Genomic DNA, 14,895 nt, shown 5'->3' on the forward strand with positions numbered 1-14,895 from the left:
GGAAGGTTATCTGTTTATTGGGAGTGAAAGCCTGGGTTTCATTTGTAGCAATGAGGGGGAAGAAAGTGGAAGACTATAGAATCTACTCACCTTAAGTGTGTAAGAACAGGGGGCAGCATTTCAGCTAGCTCGTCCATGGTGGGGTACTGATACCTGAAACCCAGAAAGACATCTCTTCTGAATTAGAAAGCACCCACAGTTCCCAGTCACTAGGAGACCTTGACCAGTCCAGCAGTCTTAGAGAAACACATGATTTTTTTTTTAAACCAAAGGCTCAAAGGATGTGATGAAACAACTGTGGCCTGCTTCATAATCCTCCATGACTGCCCTGTGAGGAAGGGAGTAAAAGTCCACACTCTTTATGACAGAGGAAGCTATAGGAAGAGAACTGGTTAGATGGCCCACTATGTGCTATTTCCAAACCCTTAACATTCGCTCCCAGGCTCAGATTCCTGAGTCAACTCAGGAAGTAGCTCGCAGTCTGCCAATCATATTTAGGCAGTTAAATATAACAGGAAACACAGTTTCCTAGGCCTATGCTCCATTATAAAACTTGGGTTCCTCAGAATAAATGTCATTTATTTCACTTAGGATAATACATATTGTACTAGAGTAAGTGTGTGTATGTGTATGTGTGTATGTATATAGTAAATGGGCTCCTATATAAGGAGGCAGGATGGGCTCTATAACCAACAGGGAGCTCAGAGTGTATGTGGTAAACACTATAAGGGATAGAATGTTCTCAAAACTATTTATGCACAAGTCAGGAAAAATCTTGATGGATATCACCTGGGCGAATGACAACCTGTCTTTGAGAGACACAACAGCTTGGAAAGGTCAACTAAGATTCTATAACAAGACTTCTTGGGTTGGAATCCCAGCTCAGCTATTTATTTGTACACTGACACAGACCCTCTAGGGTTCTGTGGATCAAGGGCGCTAACAACAAGCATTTAAACAACAAGAGCCTGGCTTCTATGCAGGTGCAGACTCTCCATTATCTTTGGAATGTTTAAGCTCCAGAAGTCACTAGGAAATGAAGCACACACAAGAGGGGAAGGTCTCCCTCCTCCCTCCAAAGCTCTCACTGGCACCCTGCCCAGGGGGGCACTTGGGAGTCTGTGACGCTGACATGCAGAGCTAGTTTAGGATGATGTTGAGTGCCAAGGCCAGTCAGATGGTGCCCTTGCCTGTCAAGATGGCTCCAGGGTAAATGGTTCCCCAGGTGTCCAAAATCCATCTCTAGGTGGGAACTCAGATGGAAAGGAACTCCCAGACTGGCAAGCTCGGAAGGCTGAACTGGGTTCAGCCTATGTGTTGGGCACTTTAGGAAGAGACACATGTGACAAATGTAAAACAAAGGAGTCAGGGGACAGATCAGAGTCCGTGAGAAATGGGTGTTCCAGACACATTCTGCCTTGGGACTTAGGCACACAGGTGCTGGCCAGGAAGAGGCATTCCTCTCTCTGTGAAAACACACAACCGTCCTCAACACACTTACACACAGGCTTCTGAGACCAGGGGCAGCAAGACAGGCAAGCAGCACCACCTGTAAGTGTGATACCGTCACAGGGAGGGAAACACACCAAGGCCCCCACAACCGGTTCACCCGTTGGTTCTTTGGCCTGCATGCCTCCCAGAGATCTTCCCTAGGGCCTTACCCTGTTGGGAAGGAAGGTGCCCCTTCTTGCTGGCCTGGGGCGTCCACGTGGCAGACAGCAAAGTGCTGGGTGATCTCCTGCATATCCTCGAAGTTGAAGAAGGTATTGAAACAGGATTTATCTATGAGATGAGAACAGCTGTGGATCACAAGTTCTCCAGCTCTCCCCAGTTCTTCTCTGCCCAGCAGTGCCGGGCCACTGTCCTCTCACTCCCTTCTCAGCAGCGGGCCACTTGAGCCAGGGCTCTGCACAAAGCCTGTGACTCGAGCTCTCAAGGAGACTGCACAGGAGGCCCCTCAGTGCCTGGAGAACAGCTGCTTCCCAACTCTAGCAGTGGGTTCAGAGTAGGAACCACCTTGTGGAGGTTTGCTGGGTTTCCTGGTGGTGCACAAGTCATCTTCTACCTCAGTGCTGTCTCCATGCACCTTCTTCCTCTCCCTGATGAGGAGACCCTGACCTTCCCCTGACCCTGGCTAGAGGACATCCTCAGCTGCTGGTCATCACATGGGGCTTTGTCAGAACTGCTATGTGCAAGGAGGAGATGCTGCTTCATTTTTACCCTCTTCGTGTAGGGCCCTCACCACTTCTCATGCTATCAACTCAGCACTCGAAGTCAGAGCAGCATGAAGGCTACAGGTTTGCAGAATGTGTGCACCTGTAGTTAGAATCTAAACTTGAGAGGGTATTCCAACACTGGCATTACACTCTCCCTGCCTTAGAGCCTAATCTCATTCCACAGGTTCAGTGTTACTTTTCTGCACTGCTTTTTAACAGAAGTGCAATGGATGTTGTATTTTGAAATATCTGCATATAAATAATGAGAAATCTTCTGGTTGGAAGTCCAATTTGAATATGAAATTCATTTTTATCTCACATATACTTAATACAGATTGTCTAATGATTATTGTATGCAGTATTTTTAGTGTGCCTCTGTGTTGAGTGTGACTTACTACATGAAGTCAGGCATGGAAATTTCTACTTATCACATCACAGCAGCACTAAAACAGCTTTAGATTTTGTAGTATTGTTGTGTTTGAGTTTGGATAATAGGGATACTCAGATTGTACCATGATAGAACACCAACTTAAAGAAGCTAATAATAGGCTGTAGGAAGAAAACTTAATATTTCAGTGAGTTTCTCACAATAAAATTAAGTTAAAACTCTAAGTTTTCTAACCTCAAACATAAACAAAACAATACAAAACACTGTGGCTCAGGTAATTGCAAAGCACTTCGAATGAGCGTGGCCCTACATTCCATCTCCAGTACCATCACAACAAAAACAAGACACAGGAAACAGACTTCAGCTCTGCTTTCATAGAAGTAGACTGATCTGTCTGAAGTGGACATAACAGAAAGGAGAATATGGTCTAAAATTCCCCAAGCACATGTCCTGTATACTACCTAAGGATGCTAACCCTGCACATGCCAATAACGACGGAGTGTAAGAAAGACTAGCTCTGCTCTATTAAATACCACTGTTTGGGATTGGAGAGCTAGCTCAGTGGTGAAGAGCACTTGCTGTTCTTACTGAGGACTAGAGTTTGGTTCATAGCACCCACTTGGTGGCTTACAAATGTTTGTAACTGCAGTTCCAGGGGATCTGATGATCCTTTTTGACATTCACAGGCATCAAGCACACATGTGCATGTGCTGTAAAAGCACTCATACACATAAAATAATTTAAAAAAATGAATACTATCTCCCCCATCCCCTAAAAATAAAAATAAAAATAAGAAGGCTGGGCAGTGTTGGTACATGCATTTAGTCTTTTATCCCAGCTTGTGCCAGGTGGATTTCTGTGAGTTCAAGCCAACCTGGTCTACAAAGAGAGTTAGTTCTAGGACAGCCAGGGCTACACAGAGAAACCCTGCCTTGAAAAACCAATAAATAAATAACTAAACAAGTAAATAAAAATAAATAAAAAATGGAATACTATTGTTCCCTTAATATATAAAGATTACACACTATGATAAAAAGTGAAGCTGTAAATCAAATACATACGGTTGAGTCCAATGTCATGGTATGTCAGGATAACTGGTCTGTTTCCTTTTGGTAAGCCTCTTATGGTGACGTGGACCACACCATGGGGTGTTTCGATGTCATGTTCCTGTAATAAGACAATGTAAAGTCTCAGAAAGGCTTAGTGGACCATAAGCCCACCAGAAAGAGGCAGTGTTATACACACTATTTGAACTTTCTAATTCTACTAATTAAATAGATAATAAATACATATACAGAAAAAGACCCCTTGTTGTCCTCAAAGCTCAGTTTTAGGAGTCCAGGAAATCAAGGATTTGTTGATAAATTTGTAATTGGTAATGGAAGGAGATCAACAAGTTGGATAAAGAACCAGGAAATACTTAGGGAAAGAACAGTTAAGGAAACAGAAGATGTGAAACTGTTCCTGGGTAAAAGCCAAAGGCTTCAAAGATCTTGAACACATGTTCAGCTGTAGATAACTCTGGAAGCTATCAAAAGGAATGTTGGCCTAGAATCCTTCTCCTTTCTTGGATGTGCCTTACATCATCTGTCACAGGAGTGACTCCTGGCTGTCATGTTCATAGCATGAATTGTAGAATGAAACCTTTGGACCGTGGCTTCCTAGAGGTAGGAAGGCATCTGGTCATGTGGTGTCAGCATCTTTCCCTAGGAATCTGTGTTTGAGACTACATCTGTGACTTGGTGTTTCTCTTGAAACAGGAGTAACCTTGGGAGCTTCTGGGTGACCTGCTACTACTCTAACTCCTGGTCCTCACTGTGTGTGCTCGTGAGACATCCTGGACTGCTCCTGGTTTAAGGTGTGCCGGGCAGTTTGTCCTATATATCCCGTAAGACAGGAACCAAAGCAAAACTAAGTTGAGAAGCAGAGTAGAGCTCAGCTCAGGGAACTGAGTGAAGCCAGAAAGGTTTGCAATTGGTAGTGTTGGGGTGCCTGCAGCACAGAGAACGGTGGATAGGAAGGGAGAGGGGGGCAGAACGCTGAGGTCTATTCTAGTCTTTTCTAACTTTTACATTTCTAAAAAAAAATTATACCACTTAGCCTCATGAATTTCTGCTGAAGTCTCCATCTGTCTCAGAAAGTTTCACATGGATAAGAAAGAATTAACTGTGCCACAGATAATCTTAACAATGCAATGGGCTTCCAGTATAATTTTCTATTTAATAGTGAACTTCACTATAACTTTGTTTTCTCTCATGTGGAAAATACAACTTCTGCCTAATAAGACATTAGTATGTTTCAAATCCTAGGCTCCAGACCAGAGTAGAGAGAGACCTTTTCTGATTCATGGTATGCATGCTTCACTATTTGATGCTCCTGGTTACTGATTTTGTCTATGAAAGCTCACTGCATGGCTTACATAAAGGAAGGAAGAAATGAAGACTAGACTTGAGTATTATGAACTGGTTATGATATGAAGCATAGGGTTTGGATAGAAAGACTATAAAGATATAAATCCCTGTTATTGCATGGGTATTTATTTATAGACATGCCAGATTTACTGAAGGGATTTACACATGTATGTGCTTTGTGTGTGTGTGTGTGTGTGTGTGTGTGTGTATGTGTGCGCACATACTCCAAGTTAATTTATTAAATATCTATATGCTGAACCCTTATTATATGCTATATTCTGATGTGAGCTCTGAGGTTAATAGAGCATACCAGAGAGGTGTTTCTGCCTTAGAAAGACTATATTCTGGACAGAATGTTAACCAATGAAACCAAAACCCAACCAGTCCATAAGAGCTCATGACAAACAGTCCTGTCCTAGAAAATTAAGAAAGCAAACAAGACTGGACGGTGGTGGCGCAGCCTTTTAATCCCAGCACTTGGGAGGCAGAGGCAGGTGGATCTCTGTGAGTTCAAGGCCAGCCTGGGCTACAGAGTGAGTTCCAGGAAAGGCTTCAAAGCTACACAGAGAAACCCTGTCTCAGGAAAAAAAAAACAAACCAACAAACAAACAAAAAAGCAAGCAATCAGAAAAGTACAAAACGCAAATCCATGAAATGCTATTTGACATACACAAGAATGTAGAACAATAAGAGCTCACACATATTCTTAGTGGATGTAATTTGGAACAGCTGCTCTAGAGAAGAGTTTAGTAATTTCTGGTTGTATTGAGAAGGGCCTACCTACAACATCTGTACCCTCAGAGGTGTGTGTGTGTGTGTGTGTGTGTGTGTGTGTGTGTGTGTGTTTAGAGTATCTCATTATGTATCCCTGGTCACAATCTTCCTGTCAGGTATATCTAAAGAAATTCTCAAACATGGTTTATACACAAAATCATCAATCATGTCTATTTTTTAAAAACCAGACCCTGCCAGGAGGTGGTAGCACACACTTTCAATCCCAGCACTCGGGAAGCAGAGGTAGGCGGATCTCTGAGAGTTCAAGGCCAGCCTACAGAGTAAGTTCCAGGAAAGGCTCTAAGGCTACACAGAGAAACCCTGTCTCAAAAAATTAAAAAAAAAAAAAAAAAAAATCCCAGCCCCTATTAGCAGGGAAATTAATAGATCAATTGATGATCATATCAAATGAATTTATATATCATTTATTTATATATGAAATGAAAATGAGTAAACTAGCAGTTTAAGTATTAACATCAAGAAATTCTTAAAAACACAGTGCCCAGTAAGAGCAGGCTAGAGAAGACTATGTGTGCAGTAAATCATTCACACCCACATTCCACAGCACACCACAAATTGTGTTTATGATATTTAACAAATACAGTACTGGAAGAGAAGCAATGTATGCCAGTCTCAGAGCCTCCATTCCTTGAGGAAGGAAATGGATTCTGAAAGGGAACTCAAGGGGACCAGTGTCTCATCTCCATGCTCTGTCTATTGAGAAAAAATACAGGAGGGAAAAAGAACAGAGGGAGAAAGGAATAGGTCCTCTTATTTGTTAGGCTTCACAGTTCAAGAAAGTCCCCCAAATTTGTCACTATGGTCATCTAGTAGTAGAATCTTCCATCTGCTTCACCCAAACCTTTAATAAAATCTTGCTGAAACAGTCCACTTGGGCCTCAGATGAGCCACTGAATGAGACCCCAGGAAACACTCAAATACAATGTGACCTTAACACAGGAGTCTCTCAATCCCTAACCAGTAGTCAGCAGCCGTATGTGTTTGAGGGGATGGAAAATGAGCTGAAACAGGAAGAAAAGAACAATAGTAAAAATGGAGCTGTAAATGATGGAGTTTTTTAAAAAAGAACACTTTAAAGTGGGAAGGGGGGCAGGGCAAAGTAACTGCTTTGTCATCACTCACAATGTGCATGACATTCAGAGTCAAAACTGGACCCTTAACAAAATCTCCACCTTTCAACGGAGAGCTCAGTCCCTACCTCCCCATAATATGACATCAAATCATAAAAGCATCAAAGGGCCAAGCGTCTTCACTCTTCTTTGTTGCCCTATCTTGGTCTGTGACTTTAGGTCGTCATTGTCTGGAGCTCCTCTTCCTTTTGGAAGGACGTGAATGCAAATGGTCTGAGAGCGACAGCATGAAGAGAAAGAAGGCACTAACCTCCATGGGGATTTGTGTATATATCTCCATTGTCAACTAGGGCAGAGGTGCAGAGACCCGGCTGTGGAGCTGAGTCAATGGTCAGACCACTTCAGGGTGTGAGCTGCCGCCACCTTTCTGCTGTAGTCAACCCTCATTTGTCTTACTGGCTCTTTCTTTAGGGACTTCCACACTAGCATTCTAGAATGTGACCCACAATGGCAGCCTGTGATCAAAGGGTGGAGCTCAAGGTGGCTTCCCCCAGGCTCTGGTATCTTTCTCTGAGGTTGTATACTTGATGAACATGCTACATTCCAGGCTTATGAAACAACCCAAGCTCATAAAGGCTGCTGACATCAATATCTATCTTGACTGCCTTGTCCTGTCAACCAAAGATTCATCTTAACCAGAGAGCCTGTTAACAATTTGAGCTAGGATGGTACCAGTGTTGGATAGCCACTGCCTGGTCTCTTTCTCATGTCCTCTCCCTTTAGTTAAATGTGCTGCCACACTTCTACTTAGCCTTTATTTTAGTTAAATTACGATCACTTCATGCCTGTCACTACTTCTTCCCTACTAAACATGTTTGTTAGCATAAACTTTTATTGTTTCCAAAAAGCAGGTGTGATGTGTGTGGAATTGAAGTCCTTGCTGGGCAATTATACTTCCTCTGAGCTACACTCCAAGTCCCAAGCCAGGGCTTTTTGCTGTAATGCCCATTCACGACCTTACTCCTGTACAGAGGGAAAAGGTCCCTTGTGTAATCCCACTAAAAAATGCCTGCCAGTTACTTATGCTCTGTCCTGTCACGTTTCCCTGTTTAAAGTTCCGTGACACATTTCCCCTGACTCTGGCCTTAACTTTCTCCTCTCTTGCCTCTCATGTCCTTCGCTCGAGTTCACACAACACTTACAGACATCTAGTTTTTCTGTTGCAGCCACCCACAACTTCCAGCCTTCCCACAAGTCACGTTTCTCGTTGGAAAATCTCTTTTGCAATATGTCAATCTAAAAAGTATTTTCCTCCTTAAGAACCAGCTCCAATATCTTCCTTCCACAACCTTAGCTAACAATGAGGAGAGAGAAAGAGCAAATATCCAACCCCAAACAACACCCCAGAACTCTCTCTAACAACACTGTGTTCAGGAATGTGCTGTGCATGACACCCATATGTGATCCTTTCTCTACCACTGAGAATCCTGCCCTAGATTTTACCATAACATTACAATAAAAATCTTTTCTTAGCACTGTGGCTCTGGGCTGTAAGGTCTGAAAAAGTTGGTAGCCATCATACATGTGATGTGATACGGCCTGTTGGAGGAATAAACCCTCTACTTACAGAGCATACAGGCAGGTGGTGATTTGTGATTTTTTTGTTTGTTTTTGACTTCAGTTTTTTCTGTAATCTCCCCCTACCCTACCCCCATTCACTGCTAACTTAATTCTCACTTGGTAACAAAACACTGACCAAGTGACCTCATCTGTGGAGGTTTAAAGCTGTTTGAACACCTTTGAAGAAGTGGTCACATACACTGATTTGCACTGTAGTAATAATATCTGGTCCTCAAATGGGTCCTCCACAGAGCAACTGCAATTAAACAGGCAACATGAAATTATTCAACCCTTGGCCACGCCTAGATTACCCTACACCATCATTACCAGCTTCTTCTACGGGAATGATAGATCCTGCCAGACAAGAGCTTCTTACTATCCACTAATATTTACTGAGTGCTGGGATTAAAGGCATGTATAACCAATGCCTGGCTGGCTGAATTTCCATAAGTTGCTATTAATTATCATGAAAAACAGTGTTATTTTCCTTACAGCAACACAGAGAAGCTACAGCATTTGTTTAAGCTCTCGCTCCACATTTCTAAGTAGTCACGTGGGAGAGAAGAATCAGGAAGCACCAAGCAGACAGAGGGACAGTGAGGGGCTTGTCACTGTCATTTCACACTAAGTGCTGCTTCTCCCTTCTCAGCAGTCCTAACCAGGTCAACTGGAATGCCCTTCCTTCACTAGTCTACATCTACAATATACCTACGCTTGCCTCAGAGGACCTAACAGCAAGGATACCACTCGTGACAGGAATCAAGAGAAACAGCACACATACAATTAATTTTCACTATTGAAAAAGATCTGTATGTTGATTAGTAAAGACAACAGAAGAGAAAATCGTTCTTTAGACAGAAGTTGTGAATTTGGTTAATGACCCCGAGGTTTTTATCACAGATTCTTTAAAAATTGTTCTCAGGTAAAACCAAGACCCAAAGGAAACCCTGGTATGGCTCCAGTCTCCCCTGTGACACAGCTGTTCTAGTGGACACCACCAATGTCACAGGACTGTCTCTGAGTTCAGTGACTACGCTGGGCTGACATCTGTTCTGCTCTCTTTCTTAACAATGTTCATGGATATTTAAGCTGTCCTAGTTAGCTTTTTGACCAACCTCACTTTAGAGTTCCCTGAGAATGGGACCCTCATTTGAGAAAATGGCTCCATCAGATTGCCTGTAGGCGAGTCTGTAGGGCATTTCCTTGATTTATGACTGGTGTGGGAGGGCTCTGCCACTATGGCTCACGCCTCCTCTGGGAGGTGGTCCTGGATTGTATGAGAAAGCAGACTGAGGACACCATGGATAACAAATCATTAAGCTGTGCTCCTACATGGCCTCTGCTTCAGTTCCTGCTTCCAGGTTCCTATCTTGAGTTTCTACTTTGGCTTCCCCTGATGATGGACTATAAGATGTAGAATGAAATAAACCCTTTACTCCCCAAGTTGCTCTTGGTCATGGCCTTTATCACAGTAATAGAAAACAAACTAAGACAGAAGCCTCAGGCAAGCTGGGCCATCTTTGACTTCTCACATCATAGTTCCTACGCCTTAGGTCTTTGTGTGTGTGTGTGTGTGTGTGTGTGTGTGTGTGTGTGTGTGTGTGTGTGTGTGTGTGTGCTGGAGACTGAGGATTGAACCTAGGGTCTTCAAGCACTCTACCACTAAGCTATATCCCTAGTCAGTTTTTCTTTATAACGCAGACACTCCATATATCCAGAACAAGTGACAAACGTGATCTTTTTTTTTGTTTGTTTTTCGAGACAGAGTTTTTCTGTGTAGCTTTGTGCTTTTCCTGGAACTCACTTGGTAGCTCAGGCTAGCCTTGAACTCACAGAGATCTGCCTGGCTCTGCCTCCGGAGTGCTGGGATTAAAGGCATGTGCCACCACTGCCCGGGCAAACATGTGATCTTAACAAACACCTGCTTGGGCTGGAGAGATGGCTCAGTGGTTAAGAGCACTGACTGCTCTTCCAGAGGTCCTGAGTTCAATTCCCAGCAACCACATGGTAGCTCACAAACACCTGTAATGAGATCTGGAGCCCTCTTCTGGCCTGCAGGGACACACGCAGGCAGAATACTGTATACATAATAAATAAGTAAATCTTTAAAAACAAAACAAAAAACATCTGCTCTCATTCTATTTCTATCAGATCTCAACTAAAGTGATATTTACAATGCCAGAAGATAGTAGAGCTTCATTCAACGTATCAGCACCTTTTGGTAGGCTATTTCAGATGGGAAAAACAAAAAAAAAAAACAAAAAAAAAAAAACAACCCCAATATATTTCCACATCGGTGAAATAAGGTTTAAGCTTTCTTATCATTCAGATACATTCCAAAAAAAGTGTATCATATGAAGGTTTCCAAAGATAAATGGTAACACAATAGTACAGGATTTCATAATAAAAAGAAAAGTAGGAATATAGTTTTTTTTTTTTTAAAGATTTATTTATTTATTATATATACAGCATGTATGACTGCAGGCCAGAAGAGGGCACCAGATCTGATTACGGATGGTTGTGAGCCACCATGTGGTTGCTGGGAATTGAACTCAGGACCTCTGGAAGAGCAGTCAGTGCTCTTAACCTCTGAGCCATCTCTCCAGCCCAAGGGAATATAGTTTTTTATTGTTGATTTTCAGGGCTGAAGACTGAACCCAGGGCCTCACACATGCCAGGCAAGAGCTCTACCACTGAGTTATAGTCGAGGTTCCAATATAAAATAATAATAACAATAATATAGTAGTAGCTATTATTATTGTTGTTCTGGGGATTCGAACATTGCACGGCACACTTGTGGAGATTAAAGGGCAATGTTAAGGAGTCAATTCTCTCCTTCCAGCTTGCTGAGGCAGGGTTTCTCTTGCTGTTTTTGCCATACTGTGTAATCTAGGCTAGCTAGACTGTGAGCTTCTAAATTCTCCTGTCTCTGTCTCCTGTATTGATGTAGGAGTGATGGGATTATAGATACATACCATTGCATCTGGGCTTTCTTTCTAAAATTTTTATTACATTTACAATATTTACACATTTATGGGGTGGGGGCAGGCATGCCATGGCATGCACATCAAAGTTAAAAGACAACCTGTGAGAGTTTGGTCTCTCCTGCTATTCTGTGGGTTCTGGAAATGGAGCTCAGGTTGTCAGCCTTGGCAGTAAGCATCTTCATCTGCTAAGCCATCTTTCTGGCTGCTTATGGCTTTTTAAAAAATGGGTTTTAGAAATTGAACTCAGGTTATCAGGCAGTAACTGCCTTTACCCACGGAACTATCCCATTGACCCCTTGCTAGAGTAGTATCGTGTCTTGCATATGTGTATATATGCACACCACAGAATACATTGAAGGTCAGAGGACAGCTTCGTGGTGTTGGTCTCGCCCTGTACCTTATGCAGGTTCCGGGATTGAACTCAGGTTATCAGGCTTATGTTGCAAGTGGTTTTACACACTGGACCATTTTACTGGCCCCTGCTAGACTATTTTTAAGCCTTAATATTTGTGGTGCTTTGAAAGAAAATGGCCTCCAAAGGGAGGGGCACCCTTAGGAGGTGTGGCCTTATTGGAGTAGATGTGGCCCTGTTGGAGCAAATGTGTCACTATGGAAGTAGGCTTTGAGGTCTCATATATGCTCAAGTTACTTCCAGTGAGTCAGGCCACTTGCTGTTGCCTACAAGTCAAGATATAGGACACTCAGCTACTTCTCCAGCACCATGCTTGCCTGCACACAATCATATCCTGCTATGATGATAACGGACTAAACCTCTGACAATATTAAACTTAATTTCACTAAAATCTATACTTATACTTAAATATGAACACAGCACTTGTCTAGAATGAGCAAGGCCCTGGGTTCCATCCCCAGCTCAGGGGTAAAGGGGTGCAAGACCCCCAACACACACACACACACACACACACACACACACACACACACACACAGCAGAAGAAATAGATGGTTTAAACTGACTAACTTTTTGGTAGCTGATGAAGGCAAGTGCTTCCATGCTTTCAGATAGGATTGCACACATAATATTTCTGAAGTGCATTACACTGAGTCCCCTGTCACTCTTATCTCAATGACATCCTTCTAGGTAAATTATATTAAAAGCAAACAACTCCAACCATTCAACCAGAACCTAAACCACAACTAAAGTCAGATTAAATTAAAAAAAACTAACTCAATCTTGACTGACCCTATTGTCACAAAGTATCAAAAGTGCTAAAGACTTTTTGAATCTGAGCAAAAATGACTCCCATGCACACTAGGCTGATTCTATCAAAAGAAAGAACCAGCTAGAACTAAAACTCAAGGACAGTGCTACCAGCCTGCCCTTGCACAGCAAGCCTCATCTAACCTGCCAAATAACCTCAGCTCTGAGGACAAGTTGACTCCTTAAAACATGTTAGTTCTGGACTTATCGGGGGAAAGTAAGTAATGGATTCAGGAGGAGCCAGTTTTTCAGTCCCAATCACTTCATGTCCTCACTTGGAAAATAAGAACAAGAAAAACCATCTTATAATATTGCTTTGTTTCTCTAAAACATACATTTCCAAGATCACATCTGTCTAATAGATACTTATAGGTGACTAATAATTATGATAGAATTGGTTTGCCAAGGCAAAAGCTATTTTTAAATAAATTTCTATACAAGAGTTGAATAGGCTGTTTTTTCCTTTTGATGCTAATGCTATAAAGACTGTACTTCACATAAAATAACTCTTTGCTGGTGGATATGCAGGATGGCTGAATACTGGAAACAAGGAGTACAGTTTGAAGCGCCATCCTTTCCTGCCAACACCCTTTGAGTCGACTTTATGGTATCACAATGGCACAAATCCAGAGTGAGAGAGTCAGGCTGTGTGGGCTTCTGAGGTTCCCTGTATGTCTGTGTGTGTTCCCTTCTTAGATTTCTTTCTGGGGTAGTTAACAGATAAAGTCAGTTGGTAGAGAATGGCTGGTTCATTTTTATTGGTTTTCACATTGGCAATAGTACATTATGAAGAACAGTACCATGTAAGAGAATACTGAGTTAGGATAAATTTTGCATTTCCAAACATAAAGCCAAGAAAAATTTTCATTTTGTATTAATAATAATTTGTTTTTTTTTGGGGGGGGGGTAGGAAACAATTTTGCTATTAAGATGTCTCTTCTCCAAACTGCCCATCATCTGTTTTATCTGCAGTCTGGTGACAACCTTCCATCACTGGTGACAAATGAAGTCTCTGATATTATTTAGGGGAGGAGATCTCACAAAGAGGCAGCTCAACCAAGTAACCTATAGTCATTAGACAGGTTCTTAGAAGGCACTATTTGAATATGATAGCAAATCATTTTAAATAAACTTGATCCAATGACTAAAAGAATACTAGTGAGTTATGATTAGTATGATGAGCACACTTGTAGCTAGATGTGGTGGCTCATGTCTATAAACCCAGAACTCGGGAGACTGAAACAGGAGGCACTGTCATGAGTTCAAGGCCAGCCTTGGCTACAGTCCCTGTTTCAACAAAAGGAAACAAAATACAAACAACAACAATACAAGATCTACTTCTCTAAGACCACTGGCACAGGGAGGAAGACACTGTAGGGAGCCTGTACAGAGCCTCTTTGGTGCTTGTACAGTCCTTACCTGGCAGTCAAAGTCCTGGAAGTTTCGTGTGCCATTCTGTCAATGGAAGGCAGAAAACACAGTCAGTTTCCCCAAATGTGCAGTAGATTTAGTTCACAATGAAAGCAGTGCACGTGCAGACTCCTAGTTCTCATAAACTAAAACGATTCCCATTGAAAGGCTTTGGAGAGAGGGTGGTGTCTGATATGCTACTGCGGGCTCCATTTTCAGAGGTGAGATTAGAATGAAGATAAAACCTAGTCATCCAGCAAATCCTGTCGTATTGTGCCTTCTGTGGGAAGAAAGCAGTAAGGATGTGTAGGAAGAGGGTGAAACATGAACCACAGTCTAAAGCTCATCCTCAACACACATGGGAAGTACCTAGAAAGAAAGACATTGGGGGCTACACGGACAGTGATGAGAACAGAAAGAAGGTTTCCAGATCTAGAGATTAAAGAAACAACTGGGAAGAAGACAAAGCCAAGAAATGAAGATTTCAAATCTAACTTTAGTTAGATTTCTTTAAGAAAAGCAATGTTAGCCAGTGGTACACGCCTTTAATCTCAGCACTCGGGAGGCCAGGAGGATCTTTGTGAGTTCAAGGGCAGCCTGGTCTACAGAGAGAGATCCAGGACAGGCACCAAAACAAAACAAACAACAACAACAAAAAGGAGGAGAAGGAGGAAGAGGAGGAGGAGGAGGAGGAGGAGGAGGAGGAGGAGGAGGAGGAGAAGAAGAAGAAGAAGAAGAAGAAGAAGAAGAAGAAGAGCAATGTTGGGAAGATGGCTCTC

General features: G+C 42.4%; 1 protein-coding gene across 5 annotated transcripts in view; it reads right to left on the bottom strand.

The window, feature by feature from the left end:
• The window catches only part of LOC114681853 (protein NDRG3), a 67,740-nt gene that overhangs the window by 21,323 nt on the left and 31,522 nt on the right, over window positions 1-14,895 (bottom strand). For 2 of the 5 annotated variants that reach the window (XM_028855610.2, XM_028855607.2), the window contains exons 3-6: window positions 14,126-14,161; window positions 3,666-3,771; window positions 1,662-1,782; window positions 91-153 (exon numbers count right to left, since the gene is read on the bottom strand). In XM_028855610.2, the coding sequence (XP_028711443.1) occupies window positions 91-153; window positions 1,662-1,782; window positions 3,666-3,771; window positions 14,126-14,161 (326 nt within the window). Of the gene's footprint in view, window positions 1-90; window positions 154-1,661; window positions 1,783-3,665; window positions 3,772-7,190; window positions 7,372-14,125; window positions 14,162-14,895 lie in introns of those variants that run through there. The other 3 variants (XM_028855611.2, XM_028855609.2, XM_037205377.1) reach the window with 2 other exon arrangements.

This window comes from Peromyscus leucopus, chromosome 4 (assembly GCF_004664715.2).
Source record: "Peromyscus leucopus breed LL Stock chromosome 4, UCI_PerLeu_2.1, whole genome shotgun sequence".
NCBI lineage: Eukaryota > Metazoa > Chordata > Mammalia > Rodentia > Cricetidae > Peromyscus > Peromyscus leucopus.